The 11118-nt window shown below is 38.6% G+C and overlaps 1 protein-coding gene across 1 annotated transcript; it reads left to right on the top strand.

The window, feature by feature from the left end:
- The first annotated feature begins 4545 nt into the window (after positions 1 to 4545).
- Positions 4546 to 10624, top strand: wdr76 (WD repeat domain 76). The gene is made up of 15 exons (XM_041043026.1): positions 4546 to 4668; positions 4927 to 5049; positions 5133 to 5225; positions 5338 to 5430; positions 6091 to 6149; positions 6500 to 6617; positions 6782 to 6883; positions 7304 to 7344; positions 7511 to 7664; positions 8137 to 8295; positions 8405 to 8520; positions 8672 to 8770; positions 8901 to 9053; positions 9160 to 9213; positions 9361 to 10624. The coding sequence occupies exons 1-15, from the start codon at positions 4618 to 4620 to the stop codon at positions 9614 to 9616; spliced, it is 1671 nt and encodes a 556-aa protein (XP_040898960.1). The 5' UTR covers positions 4546 to 4617; the 3' UTR covers positions 9617 to 10624.
- The last annotated feature ends 494 nt before the right edge of the window (positions 10625 to 11118 follow it).

Genomic DNA, 11118 nt, shown 5'->3' on the forward strand with positions numbered 1-11118 from the left:
GAAAGATTGTTCAGGTTACTGTCACCGCTGAGTGACTGACTGGTAAAGTTGAAATAATAATAAAATAAGTATTAGCCTTAACGGTTGTGGAACGTCCAACGTTTCTCCAAATCCTGTGACCCAGCTGATTGTTTGGCACAGCATATGCATAATAATTAGACATGTCTCATTTTTAAGGCTCTATCGCTTGTTTAACCCTTTCATGCATGAATTATGAACACCTCGGTTATGATTTTTTTTTCCAGTGCTTTTATCCCTCTTTAAGCATGAAAAAAAAAATAATACAATTGAAATTTTGTTTATGAACCTTTTTGTCGTGGAGTTACAAACATGTCCATTCTGCGTGAAAACTACGAAATAAAAACATTTTTAATGCTACTAATCTGATGTTTTCTCACAACATTGTCTGCGCTATGTACAAATGTTCTGTCTCCCCTCTGATTTGATATTGTCCTCTCGCATAATAATGTCCTGCTCATCTCCACTTCCCATCCATCTTGTATGGCAATTGGCAAAGCATCCAGCACACAAGACACTGCATGCAGACATACTTATTTTTTGTGTGCATGAAGCATCATGGCATCTGTTGGCATTTTTTGCTTTGGTGCACAAGCATCCACCGTGTTGGCTGATATGAAACTATAACAATAAAGCCCATGCATATACAAGAGAACAGCTTTTGAATAGCTGTCCACTGTAGTGACCACTATGCATGAAAGGCTTAATTTGTAACGTGTCTGTGATGGTATACACAGACAGACGCAACAGTCCCTATTGTCAAAGCGATCAAATTATGGATCTACGGGACCAATTCTTTGTCTTGATAGCGATAAAACATTGAGTGGGTAGAGCTCTACTCATGGCTAGAGTCATGTTAAGTCACCTTAGCCTGACATCCCGCTGTGATCATCAGGCTAACCCTTAATGTGGCAGAGAGAAAAAAAGTTAGAGCGCAAAAACAGGGTCAAAAGCACTTACCAGAATAAAGGCGATCAAACGCTTTCACGTTGTTGTCCACTTGTAAATGTTGATCAGAAGACATTTAAGGTTAGTATTTCCCCCTTTGATTTAGCTGATGTTATCCGGTAAAGAATTGCTAAACTCTGTTTTTTTTTTTTCAGTTTGAACACGTTAAGTAACTTAGAAACCTTTTAGAAATGTTTGACAGTAAACAGCTTCACACTCTGGAACAATATCACCATGACAAAATAACAAAATCTGTTTTCATTTAAGGATTTTTATTCCGTGAGTTCTTTATAAAATAGGATTAGTACAGAATGTTGGTAAAGACATAAAAAAAAAAAATACAATTAAATAAAAATACTATAGCAACCCACGGAGAAATGTATATACTTCTTAGTTCCTTCTCAGGAACTTTCACATTTTCATTCAAATTCTCACTGAAAGTTTTTTTTTTTTTTTTTTTTTTTTTTTTTAGCTTATTTCATCTTAAAATATTTAGATCATATTTTCTGACTTTCCTTAGTGTTAAATCAGCCCCCTAACTCATATTTAGTAAATATTTTAGATTTAATAAGTTAGGAAGTTTTCTTAATATATACTCTGGCCCGCTGGACATACATTTCAGTTGTTCACCCAGCTATAATAACGAATGTGTGAGTTGTTCTGCATGCTTCTCTTAATGTTACTCTGTGCACTTACTCCATTTCTCTCTTTGTCCCTTTCACCTCTTTTGCCACTTTCTTTTCTAATTTCTAATTTGGTTTTGTGTCTCCACTAAATGCGATAAATCAAAAAGCGAATCTCATCTTATTAAAATCTTATGGTTTTTAAATACTTAGATTAATTTAACTAGATGATTCCAGTTTTACCATGTCCATTTTCTTTGCAAATCTGATTGTTTTTGAAGTTACAAAAGCCTTCATAGTCAATCAAGCAAGAGGCGTGTGGGAGAAAAGCAGTTGCTTTTTATCGCAATTTGAATTATTGGTGCATAGGTAGAATAAATACAAGGGCCATGTGCAAGCCAATGGACTGTCACCAATTTAAAATCAATCACCTTTCAAGGGACTGTAACACATGCATTGTGACAACAGAGGGAGTGACGTTGCAAAGTAATGCTTCACAAACTGAATCTTCCCTCTGTTTTAAACGAGGGTCTCTACAGCAATTCTCCAATATTCAACATGGTTATATTTATTTCTTCCTGGACTGCTTTTCATTACACTAGCATCACTTCAACCCTGAGAAGACCAACATGACTTGACATTTCACTAGCGTTTTGCCAAGTCGTTTTGTGCATATCATAGCTTTCATTGGCTGTAAATATTATCTCACAGGAAAAGATATCTCACAAGTTAAAAATAAAAGACTAGCTTCTTACATGTGTTACACACTGTCTCACTGTAACTGCCAGAGACAGTGTCCTTCTGCATTTCTGCCACAGGCACATCAACAATTATCACTGGATTTCATTTACTACACAATATCCTCTTTACAACTGTACATTCATAATAGAAAGTGGTGAACAAAGGAAAAAGCTGTGGGTCAACAGTGGAAGGACTTGCTCTAATGCTTTGGAACATCACTGAATATTCACTTCATTCCTTGAATCTCGTCCTTGAGAACCTGTGAAGGACAAAACACAAACTAATAAACACAGCAAATAAAGGAAATTCAGTTAGTTTAAAATATTCCCATTTTCATAAACATTTCCACCGAAGTTCCCGGGATCATCTTAAAAATTTCAACAAGCATGACTGACACAGATATGGAGCACACCAAACAAGTGCAAGAATATGTTTCAGTATAATTAATAAATAAAACAAAGAACAATATGACACACCTGACTTTGAGCTATTCATTATTTTATAGTGTCACAGAATGATTATGACTGACTAACTGGTGTCGTTGCACTGTCCTTTTTCCTTTGAACTCGCTGGACTCTATATGAATCTCATACATGGCCCTACAACCACCTAAACACAGCACAGGATCCCACACAATACAGTCAGTCTTGGGTTGAGTTTATTTAATTCAATGTAACCATTAAAAGTTCAGTGATGAGCTGGAATTGCCACCAGTTTGTCTGTTACATGTAAGGAACCGGATGCCCGGTTTGCCCGTGCCAAAAACCGCCACTAGCTGTAGGTGAGGTGCAGTTATTTTCTGTCTGTTTCTCTGAAATAGTGAGAAACTGGGGAAATTACTCTCGGCTTTTGGTAATTGCCACAGAGACACTTTAACAATGCTTGACCAAAAGTCATATTTCCAAAAATCTCCAAATTATTTTAAAATAATTACAAAATACAGGCCTGTAATTCCTGCACGGTTTTGTTTTTCTGAATTGTGTGGCTAATAAAAACACTCAAGCAGAGAGGAGCTTTTCAAAGCTAAAGTTGATCAAGTCGTACCTGAGGTCAACCATGTCTCAGGAAGGGCTCACTGGCCTTGCTGTCATCAGTATCAACCACTCAACATGGGAGCAGATTTCGTATGATGACATTATTGTTGATTTTGCATCAAGGAAGGTCAGAAAGGTCAGGTTTTAGTTTTTGTTTGCTGTTCTTAGTGCAACAGCGTTACAATTAGATTTCCTTTAGTGTGTTTTCATTTGTGTGATGACGGATTTGTGCTATATATTTCTTCTGCATTTTATTTGTATATTATCTTTTATTTTTTGTTATTCTAAAATAATACAATTATATTGTTTTTATTTTATATTATTGTTATTCTCTGCTGTTGTTCTGTGTGATTGTGTATATTTTTGCAACTTTTATGTATATAGAGTATATTTATTTAATTTCTGATAACTTTAATTTCTAAATTGTTTTGGCAATGTTGGAGTTGGAGTTTGTTATAAATATTGTTATAATAAAACATGGCGCTCGGAGGGGGTCTCGCCCAGGGAGTAATTCAATGTAGAACGGCCACTGCATCTGTGGGCCATTGACTTAATTCTTCAGCGAGTAGCTCTATAGAGATGAATTCAGGTGGATGAAAATCTCTGGAGATCTTAAAGGTGAGGTCAGTCAGCTTCTTTGACCTGCTTAGATTGGGGTTCCACACACCCATTTTTTGCTTTCATTTTTATTTATTTGTTGTGATAATACACAAGTTTTGCATGGGTGTGTTTGTCTCCTGAAGAGGCCTACTATTTTCTATTTTAACTCAGCATGGAGAATACTGGCAGTGTGTGTCAGTCAGTTTTTTATTGTTAAAACGTTCCTAACTAATATGCAACTTTTGAACCTGTTATTCGTGTATAAATATCACAGTTATCAACTTACGGTAAGTTTTCTCAGCTTCTTGTCACTGCCGTTGCCCAAATCTGCCAAAAGATGGCGACATTATCTCTTGCTCTGGGGAAGCTGGCGCGGGGGAGCAAGAATTGTCAATCAAAATTTAAGGCGCTCATTGGCTGTCGACCGCAGAGAACAACCCCTTATTCCGATGACGCGTAAGATCTAACCAATGAGCTGCTAGGATCCTGTTTCACAACACAGAGGGGAGGGACTAGTTACAAAACATTTCCAGCATGTGGCGCCAATTATTGTCCGGGTCTTATATACACTGTGAGTAGAGGAGAGGTGTGCCTGTTTCACCCGCATTTCTCTCGAAGGACCATCTTTTGTAAATCATTATAACGGCACTAACATGTCGACAAGACGAGCAAAACGCGAAGCTATTGTAAAGGTACAACTATTGGTGAGTTCTTGAAGTTTTGTATCGTTATCGTAAGTTACCATTTTTTTCTGTTTTGGCTAACTGCTGAATAACATTATCTTTAGCTGCTAAAGTTTGGGAGCTACACTGACTTTTTATGATCAGGAAACATTATTTCAGGTGTAATGCCAGTGTGTTGCGAGTTTGGTTAACACGTATACCTCTTTGGTGAAGTTGAGGAAACGCATTAGTTTGTTCAGCTAGCTGCTGAGTAAGTTGTTAATAGAGCGCACCTTTCAGGAAAGGACCCCTGTGAATCTTGAGGAAGCGGTCCGACGGTCATCTCGCAAAGCCTTACTAGCTCCTAAACGCCTTCAGTACTCTCCTGAAGACAGCACAGCTGAAACACCGAAGAAGAAAAGGGTAGGGGACTCTACAAAACACGCAGAAACGATAACATGCCGTTTTGTTTTGCTTTTGTTTACATATCAACGTTTTCTTTGTAGAGAACAAAAACGCACGGTGACAAAAACACACAGAATAAGACACAGGATGTAAAGGAGGAGGAAGCTGAAAGTAGTGATGTGGAGCATACATCTGTAAGCAAGAAAACCACGCACTATTAATCACACACACCACTGTCCTCATCTGTTTCATGACAAGTTATTGATGGTTCCTGCAGAATGTCAGTGCTGTATCTTTGTGTAACAGAGCGGACATGGAGGACTTTCAGCATATGAACTGGAGCGACTGGAGAACATCAGACAGAACCAAGCCTTCCTGTCTTCTATCAACTTATTTCAGGCAGGTAGACAATACAGGTGTGATAGTTACAGACTCATGGGCTGAAATGATCTGCATAACAAGAGGGACACTGACCTTTACACTGGAAGATTTTTGTGTGAATCTCTGACTAACATGACTTTACTCTCAAAGCTGTTTTCAATAAATAAATAAATGAAGTCCATCTGAATCCCATTTACTTTAATATAGATCAACTACAGCTAATGACAAGTAAGAAGACATCCAGCCATCACAGAATCTTTAATCAATCATACTGTAATTAATCCAGACAAACACAAAACAAGAAAGGAAGTTGTCTGTACCGCTTAACCATCATACAGTTAATTTTTTGCATTTATTGGTATTTAGATAAGAATGATTGTAACTCATCTGTTTAAATTTAAGACTATATCAGCAAGGCCCTCTTGGTTTAAGTTATGTTGGATCAGCCCACAGTATCAATAATAAAACACTTTTAAATTCAAGTGAGTTCAGTATTACCTCACATCCCTTCATAAATCCTCTTTTGTGTGCAAGAAGGGAAAATGTGGGTCAGAATAGTTGGTGTCTATTTTGCACAGATGAGTGCCCTAAATTCTCTGTGGCCATCTTGTGACTCATTCCTCTCGCTGTCATTGAAGAAGTAGGATGGGTATTAACTGTTGTTTTCTTTGTCAAAAGGCCACGGAGGAGTTGAAGCAGTTGACACGGCCAAAGCCATCGCAGAGGGGCCTCATGAGGTACAGTTGGCTGACAAAGTGACTGTTACTACAAAGCGCTTAACTCAGGGTAGCAAAATAATTTCTGAATAAAATTATTTTGGGTGGAGGATGAATGACATCTGGCATGAATGGTGAGCGAGAGAAGCAGAGTGTTACAGAGCAGTGTAACAAAGGTAGGTTTAAAAGTGCTGTTTGTTTTGTTGGAGTTAAACAAAAGTGTAGGAAAGAGTAGGAAGTGTACATAATGCTGAACGTAGTTGCTTTCTTGACAGACTGCCTGTTATTTTATTTTTAACTATAATAATAAGCTTTCAAAAGTCAGAAAAACTTCTTGATATCACTCTAACTCTCAGTTTCTGTGGTGGCAGGTCACAGGCTGCTGCTAAAGAAGTGCTGCCAGCTCGCAAATCCCTTCGTCTCCAAAATAAAGAGGCAGAGATCTTGACTCTTCCCCCTGAACCGAGGGGGGCGCTGATCTATGAACAGGTACAACTACATGTAACAACAAATACATTTTTTAGTATATGTACAGTATTATGCTTCACTTCATGCTGCTCAATTTCTGTCAGTTTCTCAAGCTTTTCCTTTTGTTGCTTTTCTTTATTTCTTGTTTTTGTTGCTCATCTTAATTTATTTTACTTGCTTTAAAGTCTACACCACTCAAGAAGCCTCCTGGCCCTCTGCCCATGGATCCAGTCAACGTGGAAGAGGGAAGCAAACTGCCTTCAGAACTTCTTAAGCTCTGCTCTGAGGTAGGGGTGAGCTTCTAGGTTACTGAGATGTTTCATGCTCTTACTGCATCCCTGAGATTTTGTCCTGCCATATTTAATATTCAGCTATCATGATGACTTTTTAGATAGACCACACATTGTCCTGGCACATACTCTCCTGGCAACCACAGTATTAACAAAAAGCCTGTTGAAATTTTGTCAAGGAAGTGATATTAAATAAAGCTTATGTCACTGTAAAGACATTTTTAAAAAAAATAATAAATACATTCAGTTCTGTTAAGCTGTTGACCGTTGTGCCAAGTAGAATAGTTAAAGCTAAACATATGTTGGAAATGCCCAACCTTGAGATGCACAGCCTTGCATCTTTGTCTAGTAATTTTTGTTTATTTATGCTGATTGTGAATCAAATAGTAAATCTTAAAATTGTTTTTCTTTTCACAGAACTCAACAGAGGATAAAAAGGTGGAGCTTGACCTGAAAGAGTAAGATTCAGAGTTTTGATTCTGATATTTCAGTTTATCGCTGAGCTAATAAAGAAGTGACTGCTTCACCTCTGAGGGCGTATTAGCTGCTTTTTGACTAATGCATGATGAAAACACGTTTTGACAACAGTTGAAAAAAGAAATCTACACTGGTGTCTTGATGCAGGTACAGGTCAGCCCTTAAGAACATGAGGATAACTGAGGACAGAGTGGCCAAAGTGGTGAAGGATCGCATCTTCTCTGCTGCTTTCCACCCCTGCTCCAGCAACCTGCTGATGGCCGCAGGAGACAAGTGGGGGAAAGTTGGCCTCTGGCAGTTGGTAGGTTTTTGTTTTATTTATTTATTTATTTGTTTGTTTGTTTAGCTTTGATCTCAATGATGTTGAAAATTGGTATTTGACCACTAGAGGGCAGGAAGTGTTCTCAGAACAAGCTCATAACAGGAGGCCTTGATGTATTTCTCTAACACTTGAGTAAACAACAATAGAGCTGCAGAAAAATCCCATTGGAGATGTATTTCTCTCCACCTGCCAAATGTGAGACTGATATTCAGAACATTTTTTTTTAGAATTGGATCAGTCCACCGGCTCGTGAAAATCTTTTGGCTTGTTATATGTTTGGTTTTCCTCAACATCCACTCATTTACTTGGTCTTCCTTTCATCTTGTTCTGGTTATAGTGTTTAATCCGCTTATGCAGTGTCAACAGCTTTTTGAAAAGTTTTATAAATTAAAAATAGGAATTCTACATTAGGAGCTTGGGCTAATTTTTTTGCACGCGTGTAAACCTGCAGGGTGGTGACTGGGGTGATGACGGCGTGCTGCTCTTTGAGCCTCACACTCGTCCAGTGGGCTGCATGGCGTTCTCCAGGGCTCATGCCACCCACCTGCTGAGTCTCAGCTACGATGGATCTCTGCGCTGCATGGATGTAGAGAAGGCTGTCTTTGATGATGTGAGATAACTTTTGTTCCATGAAACGTACTTTAAGAAAAATAACATTGTAGAGGTCCGGAACATTTCCTCCAAGTCCAAAGTTGACTGGAATCTGTTTATTGTTCCAGGTGTATGATATTGAAGATGGCCTGAAAACCTTTGACTTTATGTCACATGACTGTTTGACACTGGTTGTTGGGAACTGGTATGGAGAAGTTGCCATCGTCGACAGACGAACCCCAGGGTAACGTGTTGTTGTGGATGATGAGGAAAAATAGGGTTTTGTTTGTCTCTTTCCATGGTGTTGATCAATAACAGCATGGATGAACAACTGGATCTGTCTCTTGATGATATTATTATGGTTATGAACATGATTGTTATTCATTTCTCTACAGAAACTCCCACGAGTCCCTTCACTCACTGGACCCAAAGGCTCTGCGATGTGTTAGCGTCCACCCTTTACAGAAGCAGTACTTTGCTGTGGCAGAAAGCAAGTACGGCTGATTATTGTCTTTCATTTATTTATATTATTCATTAAATTGAATCTGTTTGATTACAGTTCTCTGTGTCGTGTCATTCTGTCATTCTGATGTTAATAAATGAATGTTTTAATCTTTCTTGCAGGGTAGTGAGTATTTACGATAGCAGATGCCTGAAGAAGACCAAAAGCCAGGCAGTCTCCCAGCTGCATGGCCACTCTTTAAGCATATCCAGCGCTTATTTCTCCCCTTGCACGGGGAACAGAGTTCTCACTTCCTGTATGGATAATCACATAAGGTACAACCAGCTCAGCACTTGAATACTAGATATAAACTTGAATAATTGTGTTATACTTACTGTAGTTTATTTATGTCTGCTGTCTAAATTTTGTCTTTCTTTACAGGGTATATGACACATCTGCAATGACTACAAAATCTCCCCTGCTGACAACCATCAGGTATATTTATTCAGTTTAACTTAAACTAAATGGAACGTAAATGGATCAGTTATTATCTCACCCACTTTGTGCTTTCCAGTTATCCTTTCTCTTTTCCCTGCTTTGAGACTTGTTAACTTACTTGCAACCTGTCCCCTCAATTTTCAGACATGACATGCAAACAGGCCGCTGGCTGAGCAAACTGTCAGCAGTGTGGGACCCCAAACAGGAAGACTGCTTTGTGGTGGGAAGCATGCTGAAGCCTCGGAGGGTACAGGTGTTCCACGAAAGCGGGCAGCCGCAGCACACCTTCATGAATGACGAGAATCTTAACACAGTGCTGTCAGTCACTGCTTTCCACCCCGCAAGGAACGTCTTACTGGGGGGCAATGCATCAGGTCGCCTGCATGTCTTCTCTGACTAAGAGAAAGACCTAAACATGTATGACCAGTACCTCCAGTTGCCTTCAGCAGGGCTGAGGAACAGGTTCCCTCCTTTAGCTTTAATACATTATTTTCATTCTCGTACTGTAGCTAAGTAACATGCTAGTAATTTACATATTGCTTACTGTCTTTAAATCACTAATCATGTTCATAGAGATGTTACAATCACAGGTACAGTATGATCATTCATACCCTGTGCAGTAACGCAGGATCAGAGTTTTCTTCTTCACTATTCACAACAAAATACACATTTATTCCTACACAGGTTAAGTAGTGTCAGAGAGGCTCGTCAAGCTCCTGCTTTTCTTAGAGATGCGGAGAAACGGAGAGGATGTGTTAATCGGCATGTACAGTGCTCGTACAGCGGCCAGCAAAAGCTCAGGTTTGGTCCAGATTTGGCAGATTTGCAGCTGTGCCAGATTAGTTCCTTGGAAATTATCTTGACTTCTGATTGGAGCCTTTCCGTTAACATGTCATCATCTTTTGTTTTTTTTTTTTTGTTTTTTTTTTATTTTGTTTTTGAAAGGGTGTTGTCTAAGCAGCTGTTGGACCTTTTGAAAGTGAGGTGACTTTAATGTCACTAAATACAATTTCCATGATAATACACAAATCTGTCATTCCATTTTGAGATAAGATTTTTTTTTCTATTGATCAGTAACTAATTTACATCCTGTGGCATTCAAAATAAAAAGTGAAAATTCAGGGGTTTGAAAAGTTTGTATTGCTGACTCTGTTTACTTTTTTGATCTCATATTTACTTTGTTATTCTCATATTTGTTATTCTTCAAATGTCCTGCAGAACCTAAGAAATGTCTAAGCTGGGTTCCCTGATATATTTGCTTGTTTTTTGTTCTTGTGGTTCCATGAATTTGTAAGAGCAACATTATTTTGACCAAGTGGCACCTTTTGTAAAGTAGATGTTTTTCATTTCATGTTTTTTTATATGTTGTTTCTGAAGCAAATAGAATAAATATAGAGACATTTTTATACCAACCCTTTAAAAGAATTTTATCAGTCTCAGTGGTAGTATTGTTGGCCCCTTAAGATGGCAGCATTGCAACATAAAAGCACAGTGTGTGTGTGTGTGTGTACTTGTGTGGCTATACAGTGTGAGGACCGGTTTGAATTTTAAACCATTAAAGTGAGGACGTTTTGCTTTGTCTTCACTTTCTGACACACCTTAAAATGGCTGTTTGAGGGTTAAGACTTGGTTTTAGGGTCAGGGTTAGAATTGGGTTTAGGTTAGGGTGAGGCATCCAGTTTGGATGGGCAAGGTCAGGGTAAGGGGCTTGGGAATGCATTATGTCAATGATTGTCCTCACAACTAATGTAAGACAAGTGTGTGTGTGTGTTTGTGTGTGTGTGTGTGTGTGTGTGTGTGTGTGTGTTAGCAGTGACCACAGCCTATTGTTTTAGAGCAAGCACACTAAAAACCTTCAGAAGGAGCTGATCTGTCTTGTTGGCCATTTCTTCTTTGTAAATC

This window comes from Toxotes jaculatrix, chromosome 1, assembly GCF_017976425.1.
Source record: "Toxotes jaculatrix isolate fToxJac2 chromosome 1, fToxJac2.pri, whole genome shotgun sequence".
NCBI lineage: Eukaryota > Metazoa > Chordata > Actinopteri > Toxotidae > Toxotes > Toxotes jaculatrix.